The sequence below is a fragment of the Bacillus rossius genome, chromosome 5, assembly GCF_032445375.1.
Source record: "Bacillus rossius redtenbacheri isolate Brsri chromosome 5, Brsri_v3, whole genome shotgun sequence".
NCBI lineage: Eukaryota > Metazoa > Arthropoda > Insecta > Phasmatodea > Bacillidae > Bacillus > Bacillus rossius.
Window position 1 is genome coordinate 70308017 of NC_086333.1, and position 15459 is coordinate 70323475.

The window sequence follows — 15459 nt, forward strand, 5'->3', positions numbered from 1 at the left end:
AATTTTCTTGTAAAAGATTTTCTTATAAAAGATTCCTGACAGGATTTTTCCTGATTTTTCCTGTAAACAGTGGTGGACATTTATGCGAGTCCACAAGGTTTTATTTTGGTATTTTGGAATACTCCCATTTGCCGACACCAATGCATTCTGCCAATGCTCCATACGAACTTCATCCCACACGGAAACTTGTAACATACCTATGCGACTTTTGCGTAAAAAATATAATAAAATATTACAAAAATTGTTTTTTTATGTGTAAAATCTTAGCTCTTGATATACAGAATTTGGTATGAATAATTTTGTGAATGGAACAGAAATCGCATGGGACGGAAGTGTGTAACCACGGTGCTGACATCTGAGACGGTTGGCGTGAACTAACTTTACAAAGCTGAAAGGAAACTTTATAGTATTTTAACTGTTTATGAATTACAACAAGACGGCCAGTATTTTAATAAAATTCCTTTTAAAAAATCAGGTCCAAATGTAGGTTTTAGTATTCAAGTCTTTTTTTTTTTTTTTTTTTGCTTTTATCGGAGCAGTTCCATCATATAGTTTAAAATATCGCTCTGCAAATGGAATATTTGATATTCAACGTAGCTGCTCTGTCAGCCAATTCTAGTGGCAGGTGCAGAAACTATGTATGATTCACAAGAAATGTAGTGTAAATCACATTTTGTGTGTATATTTATCTCGCTCGGCATTATTTTAAAGAATTCTATTTTACATTTAATGTCCGAGTTTCGTATTATAAGTGTATTTGCAACATGAGAACACGTTAATTTGCTAGTTACCGAGGTTAGATATTACACACCTCTGGCGAGTACTGAATGACTTGTTCACTTGTTTAGTTTTTTTAATAACCTTCGATAGTTCTGTAAAACACTATTGTTTCAAGTAATTTTTTATCCATAAAATAGGTCAGGCTAGGTTAGCAACATTAAAAATTTGAAGGAAAGTCATTAAGTAAGTAAAAGAAGATAATTGAAATATATCTTTCACTTCAAAACTAATTTTAATCTTCCACGTAATCTTTACCACTATTAATGCACTCATCCCATTCTTTTTATCAATGTACCGGCTGAATGAAATTTTTTGGGGGTTGCTGTCTCAGCCGCATTACGACATGCTGATATTCCATAATTATCTAGCATCATCGCCATTTTGAAACTGAATGACGTACGAGTGTATATACTACCTAGTCAATATGAAATGAGTATCGTAAAGATAGATGCTGCTGCCATCTATTAACACCATGTTTGTGAACGTCATTTTGTGGGACAATCTATGAACATTGTTTACTGTTATGCTAATTCATCTAAAGTAATAAATCACCATCACGCATTGTTCAAGCATGCTGGGAACACAGGCCTGTCTCTCTAGGAACGTACCAGCTCCATGGTTGTCGTAGGGTTGTCGAGAGAAACTAAGGACCTAGGAACAAATAATTTCATTGGGCCCCTTACCTTGTATTATTATTATGTACAACTTTATCAAAATCCACAAATTAAAAAAAAAAATGTAAATACTCGTAAACATTATCTTGGCCGTATAACTATAAATGTTATCTCTGCGTATCGTTTTACTTGTAAGATTTCCTATCTATTCTATTAACAACAGACTTGAAATTTTGGTCCTATCAGGGTAAACCCAAGAATTAAAAATAACCTTGAAACTAGGACTTTCTTGGAGCTTAAGTCCCAGGCATCAGCCCCCCTCCCCTTTTTCCTTTCCACTTCCTTTCACTTCCTCTAGCAGGCCCTACACGTAAAACATGCCCTAAGCAGGAAAGTAAGCATAATTTTATTTTGCGAAAAAGGTGAGAGGTAAAGGTTTAAGAACCACTTTGCCCACTGATTGCTTTCAAATTCTTTCCCGTTGGTGAGAGTGCTAGATTATTTAGGATTTTGGGGGGATGTATCCCTTCAACCCTCCAACTTCCCCTTGAATATTCCCCTGGCCTCCGGCAGGATACTATGTCATCATCATAATCACCATCACCATTATCATCATCATCATCATCATCAATATCATACTCGACTGCTTTCAGCCTGCGACCGAGTCAGCAAAGTGAAATGTCTCAATGTTCCTCTGTCACTGTCATTTAACACTCTGCTTCCCACATCCTTCTTGGTTTTTCTTTTACGCCATTACAGGATTCTATGACTGCATCCGAATACTAGCCTAATGGATCCATTAACTAACAGAGCCTAATAGTGTATTGTAGTGGACACGGCCATCTTTGTGTTTCTTCAGAATTCTCACACGGGATAACGATGCATCCCTAAATGTGTCCAATAAACTCGAGGTTTCTAGGGATGTGACACTGATGCGTCCCTACATCCATTAGCTTCGGCATAGTGTATTATTTTGTTTGTGTACAATTTACTTCAGATTTTTGGCATGATAATTGTTTAAAACATAATAAAGTGACGGGGTCAAATAAAATCGTTCATAAAAAATTACCAAAAGGCGAACGTGAACTTACAGGAATATTCATAAATTATCATCATAAATATTTTTAAATATTTTTATACTGATTGCTAACATTTTTGCTACCCACGCTACATTAAAATTTTAAAATTGTTTGTTCTTATTTACGTTTTGCTGAATATTCGTTGATATCTAGACTCAAAATGTTTACGTGCAAATTAGTACTACCAACTGTCAACAGGTGGTGCCAGCAGTCAAAGTATTCGGGTACTATCCAACCCTTAAGCTGTGTTCACAATTTAAAAAAAAAATAAGCGAGTGCATGGCAGGCCACTAGACTGTGCACATGACTTGTGCTAAATCAGTTCATAATTGAAATTTTACTTTTCATTTCAGCCAAAGAAATTTCGCAATGCATTTGACATCTGTTGGTAGAGTTAGTAAATAACTATATTAACTACCAAACGATTATCCCGTGACATCTGACCAGCAATTTGTGAACACAGTTTTTCAACATATAAAATAATTATGGTTGTGTAAAATTTTTATTTTACCTTTTTACCGACACAACATTTTTTAAATTTCTAGTGACTTTTATATAAGTAAGAACAATAATTATTTTTTAAAGCAGGAATCACATACACCTGAGCGTTGTAATATCTAGACAATGTTTTGCCATAACAGTGTTGATAAGTACAAACAGTTCTCTAGTCCCGCGAAAATTGCATCTTACTCTGCTCTCATTGGCTGTTGCGTCATGCGTCCGTAACAGAAATAAAATATATTAATTTCCCTCCAATGCGTATCACCGGTCTCCCACGCACACGACCATCCTATGCGCTATCGTGAATCAGTAGGTTCGAAAACACGGCGTTCAAATCTTGTACGCACGGCATACTGTTACTGTTTTTTTTTTTTTTTCAGTTGTGCAACCAGCTTTAGAAATTAATCCTTTAACTTTGTGGTTGCATTTGCAGAGGGATGCAGGGATGTGTGTGCTATGTACTTATCCCTATGTTTTCGAATTCAGCCCATGTGCCTCTCCCTCCCGCCATGGGAGAGAAAGGAACTCTAATTGTCGATGCAGATATCTAGTTTTTGAAGTAGTTTTCGGTCCACCCGTTAGATAGTAGCTCTTATAATACATTACTAACATAACTACATTGATTGTGAGATGTTATGCACAAGCTACTATCAGGCAAACGAAACGGAGAAACATTAGTTGACTCTGTTTTGGTGACCACATATTTTGTGGTGTGGCATACCAGAAAAAACTGCATCTCCTACTCATTTATGTAGGAAATATGTTTTTTTTTGACGTGACAACGTCCAATAAATCGAAGAACGCCGGCTGCACGCACGAAAAAGTGTCCCGTTACGCACATTGCCCCGTTACTCTGTGTCTCGTTACGCTCATTGTACGCTTGCGCCGCATCTATCTCTCTTCCACTCGATTGGAACAACCATCGATTTGACTTTTTTGAGGCACATTAAACTTGAAAAACTCCCATTTGTTTCCTACTTTTCCTATCATCGTCCTATCCTTAACAGAAGAACACAGATTGGAAGAAATTAAATAGCAAACAATATAAAAGTTATAGTTAAAATAATATGTGCGTTAAAGTAATATACATATTTGAATTAATGAGTGCAAATGAAAGTAAATTTACCAATTAAATTGTAGATTTCATTTCACTCCTTCTTTGTATCCATACAAAATAGTGATAATTCAATAAAAATGATTCAATTTTATTCATAAAAGTATGCAATCATTTCATCAATGTTTTGTTATGACGTTGTCACGTTAAACTATCGTCCGTAAACCGACTTTACAGACAACCAATTTTTTGCACATATTATCTTCTTCTAAGCAAATTTGTATCGAGTAGTTAAAATATCATTATAAATCTAACGCATTGGATTTTAACCTTCCCGAGCTGCCCCATCACCAGCTCGGCTCCGACCCTGGTACTGGACGCCCGACTAACCACAACGTACCGCACCGACCCAATAAGTAGCTTGGCCCCAGGGACGGAATCGTCGGAGGGACCCTGTCATTTCCTGTCACCACCTTGCCCTCTGGGCCATGTATATAGTGACTTCATGTAAGTTTTTGGACATACGCCATTGCTAAGCACTTTTTCTGTAGAAGAAAACTAAAAACTAAAAATAAATAAATAAATAAAAATACCCAAAAGACAAAAAACACAAATTAAGCAAAAAAATTGCTGTTGTCAACAGGATAGAAACACCACAAAATATTCCATAACAGGAATATGGTCAACAATATGGTTTTTTTTTTCTTTGTTTGTTGACCATATTCCTGTTACAGAATATTTTGTGGTGTTTCTATCCTGTTGACAACAGCAATTTTTTTGCTTAATTTGTGTTTTTTGTCTTTTGGGTATTTTTATTTATTTATTTATTTTTAGTTTTTAGTTTTCTTCTACAGAAAAAGTGCTTAGCAATGGCGTATGTCCAAAAACTTAAATCAAGTCATGCACTCCCATTGCACAAATCTTTCAAAGATAACATATGTATATAGTGTTGTAAGTGTTTTTCTTGTTGTTTTCGTACCTTTTACTTTACTTCTTAATAAATTGGTGAATTTTTGGTTGGGCCCTCGAAATCAGAGGGCCTATTAAAAAAAAAACCTCCCGTCCAAGTATTTTTTTTTTCTGGTGGTTGTGGGCCCACCCGACAGATAGCGTCCACCGCTAGAGCGGCGCTTGTACTTGTTCTGCCGGCAGGCAGGTGTGTCATGTGTTCCGTGGCCGGCAGGTGAAGCTGTGGTTCGACTCCGGCGCGCTGCAGCTGGTGGTGACGGTGGTCTGCGCCGCGGGACTGACCCCCCGCGCCAACGGCAGCCCCCGCAACCCGTACGCCAAGCTCTTCCTGCTGCCGGACCGGAGGTGCGTGGTCTCTCTTCGGGAACACGCGCCGTTTCCCTCCAAGCGACGCCAACACTCGCGATAGGGACGACACGGGAGACTGAAGTATAGCTTGGCTTCTGGGTTGTAGCCGCGTCCTTGGCGAATGACTTCACCGACGTTTCGGTTGACATTGCAGTCGCCATCATCAGGAAGCTGAAGTAGCTGTGCTTCTGGGTTGTAGCCGCGTCCTTGGCGAATGACTTCACCGACGTTTCGGTTGACATTGCAGTCGCCATCATCAGGAAGCTGAAGTAGCTATGCTTCTGGGTTGTATCCACGTCCTTGGCGAATGACTCCACCGACGTTTCGATCAACATTGTAGTCGCCATCATCAGAAAGCTGAAGTAGCTGTGCTTCTGGGTTGTAGCCACGTCCTTGGCGTATGACTTCACCGACGTTTCGGTCGACATTGCAGTCGTCATCATCAGGAAGCTGAAGTAGCTGTGCTTCTGGGTTGTAGCCGCGTCCTTCGCGAAAAACTCCACCGACGTTTCGGTCAACATTGTAGTCGCCATCATCAGGAAGCTGAAGTAGCTGTGCTTCTGGGTTGTAGCCACGTCCTTGACGAATAACTCCACCGACGTTTCGCTATCATCAGGGAGCAGTTACCTAATTTTCAGTATGTAACTGCTCCCCCTGATGACTAAATATAACTCACTGTTGAAGTACACCATAAATAGAGACCGGAAAAATTCGCGAATTTCATTACGCGATGGACTAAAATGCAAATAGTTATACCTCAATGCTGCCTCTGCTATTGGCTCGCAATTCACCTGGATGACTCAATGACCAATGAGAAACGACCAACCAAAAGCTTTATCGAATCACAGGCTGCTACGCTGGGACTTCTCACAAGACAGCAGCCAATGAGTGGGTTACATTTGACCGAGTGCACGTAGATCTATGGAGTTCATCCTACAGGTCATTGAACCCGCGAGTTTTTCCGGTCCCTAACCATAAAGTAAAAAAACTGTGCGTGTTCCTGTTACTTCAAAAGATTCTGCCAATTTGGAACACGCCAAATAACCTATATGAACGAAATATGAAATTCGTAACAGATAGCGCTATCTATGCGGGAAATGCAGGGACTGTTCTCAAAAGGCGCTCTCTACGCTGCTGGTTGAACAAGGTGGAACGCGAGTGCGCTGGTGGAAAATATAAAATTCAAGGCATTCACAGCCGTTTGTATAGGATACCTATTTTTTTTTTAACAAGCACATGCGCACACTCTCTATCTTATTCTTTTGTTCATATATCTCTCTCGGTACTATTTTTTTTTTTGGCGGGGGACGAATCATCGCACAAAGAGGAGAACGGAAACGAGCCCAGTCACGTATTTGTCAGTAGGTAACTGCTCCCTGATGATGGCGACTGCAATGTCGACCGAAACGTCGGTGAATTATTCGCCAAGGACGCGGCTACAACCCAGAAGCCAAGCTACTTCGGACAATGGCCGTGAAAGCCTGCGAACATTAACATAGGAAACTGGTAAGAAATATTCGAGACTAGTGACGTCAGAGAACCTGGCGGTGTGGAGTGTATCTACATTTTATAATGTCCGTGAAACAAATTACAGTAGTGGAAAGTGGCATCTAGTAAAACAGCTTGAAGGCAATGCACCAGTGTCATGCGCTTCGCCAATGCTAATTGTCCAGAGTTTCCTATATTGTCCTATCGCGGTATTTGGTAACAAAATACTAATTCGTTCCAGGAACACAGAGCGTGAATCAAATGTGTTTTACCCCTTTTTTGAGTTTAAACAATCTATGATGTATTTAAACAATTCATGGATCACATTTTTGTTTGGATAATATGGCTTATAAGAGGCTCTAACAACATTCCTGAGTTACAAAATAATAATGTTACTATTATACGAGATAAGATTCTTGCCAGCTAAGAGAAATCCGTCCCGTGATGCTTGCTCAAGAGGAAGAAGACCTGGACTTAAATAACTAACATGCTTATTATTAGATACCACCTTGCCAGTTTGAATACCTGCTGCTATGCCTTTTTACAGGATGTTGACTTCAAGACAGAAGAAAGCTCATTATTAGAGACCTGCAAAATTCGCGGTTTCGATGGCCTTCAGGACAGACTGCACATACCCCTGTACACTCGGGCAAATAACGCAAGTTCATTGGCTGCCGACTTGTAAGTCGTCTCAGCTGGTTTGTCTGAGATTCGATCCTTCTTTGGTTGAGGGTTTATAACTGGTTTAGATTCGTCCAGATGAACAGTAAGCCAATAGCAAAATTATCTAAGAGGTATATGTGTTTGAATTCTAGCCTATCACCGAATGAATCCGCGAATTTTGCAGGTCTCTACGTCATTATAGAAGACTTGACAGCTGTAAATTAGTTGCATAATGCCCATTAGACACATACTTGAGTGAATTAGGAAATTATCTTAGTTTTAGATTGCTGGTCCAGTTTAATGAGCCACTGAAATTAATTTTCTCATTTTTATTTATATTGAATAATATGTCAAGTTATTTAAATTATTATAAAAAAAACTGTTATTTTTAACTGTCAGTAGAGATTCAGATTTGATTACAGTAGAAGCAGCGCAGTCGACCGTAAAAAGGGAGGATTTCTGTCGCAGTGAGAAATCGAAGAGGAGGACGAAGACCCTGGCGAACACCAACGACCCCAAGTGGAACCAGATGTTCGTGTACTCGTCGGTGCGGCGCGCGGACCTCAAGCTGCGGGTCCTCGAAGTGACTGTCTGGGACTACGTCCGCTACGGGGCCAACGACTTCCTCGGCGAGGTAGGTGCGCCGTGGCTGTCCTTTCGAATTCGGTCAACAGTTGGTAATTTTTTTTTTTTTGACGTGATAACGTCTTATGGCCCGTCAACAATATCTAGCAATGTCCTAAACTGTGTCCCAAGGACACTCGTCGCTGATTGGTCCAAGTGACCCTCCGACGTCATGCGTCAAGTGGGCGAAGGTCCGAACCTACCTGGTCCGAAGACATTCGTCAATTTTGAACTTTTTGTCCCAACCTGTGTACTTCGGACACAGAAAAAGAACAGAACACTCACGATGTTTGAATTTCCGGTTCCCGTTTGAAAACGTGGTGTTTTTTTTTTTGTTACTGAAAGAAATGGAAGGTACACACGAATACATTTCTGGCAGTGTGATATGAGTTCATTTTTTAAGCATTTACATTTGCCACTTTGCCTTACTAAATAAATATATAATATTGAACTCCCAAAACTTTCATAAGTTCAATCTCAAACTACAAAGCATCAAAACAATAAACAAAAACATTTGGTTTGGCACATTTAATGCGTTCTGGTAACAACTTTAGAAATCAATACATTCGGACATCGGACATCGCAATTGTGGACAGGGCAGTTTTCGGTGAGACAATGTGACGTCACTCACATTCGGATAAGGACACGGACCACGCACAGGTTCGGACTATTGTAGACGGGCTCTTATAAATCGATGAACGCCGGCTGCACGCACGAAAAAGCATGACTCATTGTCACGTTCCGCCTGAGCCGAGCGTGCAAGAACCGGCCAACCACCGTGCGAGAAAATTCTTCTATAATATCAAACAGGTTAAAGCGGGCTTTTTGACTAATTGTTCGTGATCATATTTAAACAAATTATTTAAATTAAATATGAAAAAAACTGTAAATAATATTTGAAAATTAAAACATGTGAATTTTTCATCAATGTTTTCTTAAGACGTTATCACGTAAAATTATCGTCCGTAAACCGACTTTACAGACAACCCCCCCCCCCCCCCCCCATTTTTTTTACAGCACGGCTTTTACGTGAAGTAATGATAAAATCATCTGGATTCACAAAAAAAATATTAAACCTCAACGTGTAAAAAAAAAATCACCATATCCGTACATGTCTTTGACAACAAAATAAAAAAAAACATTATTACTCAGAACTAAAAAACTAATTTCAAACCAGGATGTTTTAACTACGTAAATTGATTTCCAGAAACCGGAGTTTCTTAATTTACTACAGCTTTCTCTCTTGCCTCTGAGTTTAGGTGAGAAAAAGCCAACAAGAAAATCTTAATTTTTAGTCATATTCAACCACATTTGTTAGAAACCTTTCAACCAACATAAACTAAAACTATTATCCACGTTAAACATTTTTTTTTTTTACAAACCATTAGCCAATTTTATCCTTAGTGCAAAATATTCGAATTATTCACTTGCAAGCAGTCGTTTCCTGTTGCTGAAAATACCAAAGGGGGAAAAAATGGAAAATCATTTCTGTGAGAAATGAATTTTGACGAGGACTATTCAACGTAATACGTTCCTGTATTTACCTTAAAAACAGCCTTTCTGAATTCCTACTAGTTTCTGAGAAATCACCATTTATAACATACCTTACAGTGCATTATGTTAGGTTAGCTACATAAAAAACACTTAAAAAAATTCTGGATTGTTGGGTTGGTATAGCTACATTGAAAATACTGTTTAATAATTGGTATGGTTGCTTAGGAATTACCAATTTAAAATGTGTAATACTGTAATTGATATTTTTTTTTTCAAACACCAATTGTAACCAAAACCCATAATACATCATAGGTAAATTTCACAATGCAAATAACTCTTGTTTGATAAATACCGTAACCTTCCTACCAGTGAAAATATCTTTAAAATGGCTTTAGTTGTCCAACTTAAATAATGATGCGGCCCTGAAAATATAAGATATTTTTCGTATTATGTCTACAGATGTAGCCTATATGTTGCAATAGTTTTGTTCTTAGTTTTATGTTTTTGTGTCTTTTTTGCATGATGCATACTACCTATCACTTTTCAGCTATCGGTAGACACACTGATGGAATCATGAAAAGGGGGGAGGGGGTGTGGCAATTGCGGCATGGCCAACCCTGGAACCCTGAATAATTTTTAATTCTTCTCCTAATTCATTATCATAGTTTACCAAACTTTAAGTATTATTTTACTGCAGTGCTATATATAACAGGACATTATTGAACCACAAATAAAATGTAATAACAATTTCAACCCTAAATGTACTAAAATTGTATTCGAAAATATAATTTGGTCCTTCCCTGATCATCATTATGGATCTGTCCTTGAGTAGGCATAATACAACTCGATATTATTAATATACCGCATTTACCGGAGTATAATGTGTTGGTTTTTATCAAACTGATAAACCTAAAAGTAAGAGTAGCATTATAACCGCATTTACAGCGAATGGAACAGCTTGGTTAAAAAAACCACATGCTCTGAGTCACTGTATCACTTAAGCCACTTTGGACCACTAGTAATTAGCTGCATTCTGAACTTCCGCTTATTTGAAAAACTACACGATCTGCCTGTGAGCTGCGTCACGTATGCCACATTAGTCCCCTCTTGTTTTTCTGAACATTGCGGCAGTTTGAAATGCTGCTGGCCAAGACACACCCCTCCTCTTCTTTTCATTCATACTGGCAACAACCATATATAACAGCATTCTGTGCCCTACTGCAGCCATAAAACTCTTTTCCATATAATTGCTGCTTTTTTTTCCTAATTGATGCTTGCGGTTTAAAAAAAAAAGCCATGCAAATCACTCTACTGACAGAAATTGGCACTAGAAAAGCTGCTAGTAATTAATTTTTAGTTTCTGTGTGTTTGAATTGTGATTTTTACCCCACAAAGTATTTTTAATGAACTCGTATTATACTGAAGAGTCGCAGTATCTTGGGGTAAACACGGTGCGCTTGTTCCACTGGGTGTTTGTGGACGGGTTGTTATGGAGCGGTGTCGTGTGGAGTGGCGTGTTCCCCCAGGTCCTGATCGAGCTCAGCATGGCCCCGCTCGACGAGGAGCCGGAGTGGTACTACCTCTCGGCGCACGAGGAGGCCGCGCCCCACCACGCGGGGGTGAGTACCCCTCCGTTATCGTCACAACCCCTACGTTACCGTCACAGCCCTGTTTTTTTTCTTTTCTTTGCAGTTTCTAAGAACATTTACCATAGTAATGTATATATATTTTTTACATTATCATAAAGAAGAGATTACAACAAACAAAAAGGCCACCAACGTTTTTAAAAAAAGCTGATATATTGACGCGAGAAATTTCGATTGAAAATTAGGGTGCTTATTCGATATTAAGTCAAAATAAGGTGAAATAAAATAAATATTTCAAATTAAAAAATATTACAGTCTGTTTGGGACATAAAAAGGTAAATTTTCACCAAATTTAGTGAAAAAAAATTTTTTTTTGTATAATATCAAATAAAAAACAAAAAACTTGATTATTTGAATTTTTCACATAAATTTTGAGGTTATGTGAAAAAAGTGTAATGACAAAAGTTGTACATAAATCGTTTTATTACCTACAACTTTGTTATTTAATTTTTTTCCATAGGACTTGTAGTTTCGCCGGAAATCGAGATAAACCGTTTTTTACCCTTAAAAACTCACCCCCTTCCACTTCCCGACCTCAGATCGCCCGTAAATTATTTTTCCTTTCATTTTTGTTATATTCTCTTCCTTTTTCAACGGGTTTCATCCTACTGTTATTTATTATTTTTTTTTTTTACCATTTTCAAAGGCTTCAGCCCTGGTCTAATATACAGAACTGCGATGGAAGGTTGATGGAAGGCCGTGTGGCCACAAGGGTGTGTCGCGGAGCGCAGTGGGCGGGAGAGTGACGTCACCGCCCGTGTCGCAGAGGAGGGACGCGGACCCCGCGGAGATGGACCTGGCGCTCACGCCCACGGACCACCTGTCGCCGCCCAGCACCACGTCGCGGCTGTCCGACTCGGACACCTCCGAGTGCGACCTGGAGGACGGCCCGGGCGGGGTGGGCGCGCGGGACCGCCGCGTGGCTGACGGCGCGTCCATCAGCAGCGTCGGCAGCTCCTCCAGGTGCGCGCAAGTCTTTTTTTGGTCGCAGCGAGAGCTACTCCTGCAATACTCACTCAAAGTTAGATTAAAGTCACCTTCTCCTCCTGACGGGAAGAAGTAAAATCTTCCCATCGACAACATACTTTGAGATTATAGCTGTATCCGAATAGTGGCCTAATGGATCCCTTAGCTAAGGGATCCATAGATAGTGCATCGTAATGGACGCGGCCATCTTTGAGTTGTATCCGAATTCTCACAAGGGATGTCGATGCATCCTCTCATGCGTCCACTAATTCGAGATTTTTAGGGATGCGACTCTTGCATCCACTGATACGTCCATACATCCCTTAGCTTTGTGAACATAACCTTTAAAGAGCGAACGTGTGATACAAAATAATTAATCAAAATGGAGTTTGAACTAGAAGATAAATACGTGAAATGTAACTATGGTATTTATAAATATATATATAAATACTTACCAATACCATTAGTATATGTTTACATAATTCACATAAACAGTAAATTAATTTGAATTGTAGGAAAAACAAGTCGCAGATTCAAATTTTCTTCCATATTTCAATTCCCAACGATTATTGAAATCATCCGAAATTGTATACAATTTTGAATGTTCATTTACGTTTTACTGGCCCACCTTAGATGTCATTAGAGGTGGGTCGAAAAGTATCAACCTGATACTTTGGCACTGATACGCGCCTGTATCAGGAATGGCATACGAGTACACTTGAAAAGTATCAAGTACTTTAGTATCAGTTCAGAATTCGCCTGGAACAAAACCACGGCCAATGTGCGCAGAACCCGATCGCAGATGACGGTCACTTGGGCGGAGCTTGTGAAAGGGGAGCGAGCAGGAACGACGAATAAAGGATAAAGAAGGGAAATAACATAGGGGAGGAAGCGCAGGGGAAGGCGTTGAAGGAGAGGCGCAAAGCGAAATTGTTACGAGTCGTTTGGTTACTGTCCCACATCAAAGTACGCTCAGTGCGCAGTGCGTGCACAGTCTCGTTCAATAATAAAACTAATGAAATTTTAATATTAAAAAGTACATTAATACAAGATATAATATTTATATTTGTGCACCTAACAGCTATGAAAATGCAAATAAATTCTCAGATGACACTAATAACAGATGTAATCAACATATGGACTTTTTTTTCCGAAAACAATTAGTAACTAGTGTTTTCATACATTAAAAGATTACGATTTTATCAAAAATTAAAAATAAAAAAAACAGATGCGTACATTAGTGAGCATACTATATCAATGTTTACGTTTCAAATGTTTCTTCAGATTAGTCGATGATGATTTATAACTCAGTTTTTGTTTACACAAATTACAATTAGCAAACTCATTATTTTCCGTAAAAAAATTCCACACAAATGAAGTCTTTTTCCTGCACTTATCCATTCCTTATTTCACTATAAAGATACTAACTACAAAGCATGACAGCCCGCAACAATGTACATGGTGGTAATTAATACACGGCCAGGACGAACTGCAGTGAATGTTGAACTGATTGATACTGGCTGTATCAGGCGGGCATGAGAGTAACAGAGGTAGAGAATTACCGGGCGTGATAAATAATGTATCAGAGACACCGATACCTTTATACGCTGGTGATGACGGCACGGAGGATGTGTACCCTGTAACGAGAATGCTGATACCTTGTCGCTTCCTGGGACCGCTACTGCTCTGATACAAAAGTATCAGATACTTGTACCTAGGTACATTACTGTATCAGTATCAGGTTGGAACAGATACCGAAAATTGCTGTAACAACCCACCTCTAGATGTCATGAATATAAAATGCCAATCCACATTAGTACAATGACAAACCAACAGGTAGTGCTAGCTGCAAAACAATTCGGATATCGTACATCGTTTAGAATGCATCCTTTAAACTGTGGGTGCATTTGTTTAGGGATGTAGGGACGTGAACTTAAAGGACGCATCCCTAGGTATTCGGATACAGCCAATGTGTAGATAATTCCCTTTGGTTTCCAGCTTCACGCTCACAAATGTTTTGTTAAGATCAATACTGAAACAAAAAAAAGTTCATAAAAATATCAAGAACTATAGCGTGTTCCTTAATTTAACTGTGCTGTCTAAAATTAAAATAATATCTGAAGTAGCTTGGCTTCTGGGTTGTAGCCGTGTCCTTGGTGAATAATGAAACATTGCTGTGAAACGTTTCTGACGTACTGAGGTACTATGAAGAGAGCACTATGCTATGTACATTGCTGGGATCGTTTTCGTTCTCCTCTGGTGTTCTATGATTCGTTTCCCGCCTGAAAAAAAGGTAGAACCGAGAGAGACAGATGAATGAGACAATAAGACAGAGATTTGTGCGCATGCATTTTTTTCTTCAGAAAATATATACAGGTATCCTATACAGTTAGCTGTGAATGCCTTAAATTTTATGTTTGCTACCAGCGCGCTTGCTTTCCTCCTTGTTCGACCAGCAGCGTAGAGAGCTCTGTTAAGACAGTTCCTGTATTACCGGCATAGATAGTGCTATCTGTTGTGAATTTCATATTTAGTTTATAGATTTGGCATGTTCCAAATGTCAGAATTGTTTGAAGAAACAGTAACACACACAGTTTTTTATTTTTGGTGTGAGTATTTCAATAGTGAGTAATATTGATTGATCAATAATTATTGATATCCTGAGCAGTTATTTTGAAGAGAGTAATAATTTTGTTATTCATGTTTATTTAGAAAATTTTCTTCTTTCTCTCTTTCTGTCATTTTACAACTTACGATATATTTACAAGTCAAAGTTTGAATTGCCAAAGAAGTTTCATTTCTATCACTTGGATTGAGTTACACAAGTTACTATGTATTTTAATTATTATTACTTATTTTTAAAATCACAACATTATCCACAATTACATCACTGCAAAACAATGCTGTTTAAACTGCTTATGTATATTTTCAATAGACAGTGAATGAATTCCACAGACTATATTGTCATGTATCTTTGCATGGGACAGCTGTGACAAATTACGATTACTATGTCATATCCTATACTTCACAAGCACATTGTATGTAGCATTTATACTGGCTGGCATAGCTACAACAGTTCTATGTTTTTATCATATGCTTCATAAATACTTACCTACTAATTACAATTCTAAACTTGAAACTCTTATCGCCAGTATTTTGGTAACTGTTCGGCTTGTCTGGAGCTTAGAACGCTTCATAAATATCTTCGAAACTCTGATCGCCAAATTTTTGGA

At 38.7% G+C, this 15459-nt stretch overlaps 1 protein-coding gene across 6 annotated transcripts in view; it reads left to right on the forward strand.

Annotated features, from left to right (window-relative positions):
* Nucleotides 1-15459, forward strand: part of LOC134531984 (regulating synaptic membrane exocytosis protein 2) — a 312665-nt gene that overhangs the window by 208491 nt on the left and 88715 nt on the right. For all 6 annotated transcript variants that reach the window (XR_010075102.1, XR_010075103.1, XR_010075105.1 and 3 more), the window contains 4 exons: nt 5212-5342; nt 7965-8130; nt 11141-11233; nt 12027-12223. Coding sequence is in view for 1 of the 6 variants with exons in the window: in XM_063368090.1 (XP_063224160.1) it covers nt 5212-5342; nt 7965-8130; nt 11141-11233; nt 12027-12223 (587 nt within the window). In the remaining 5 variants the exon portion in view is untranslated. The remainder of the gene's footprint in view (nt 1-5211; nt 5343-7964; nt 8131-11140; nt 11234-12026; nt 12224-15459) is intronic.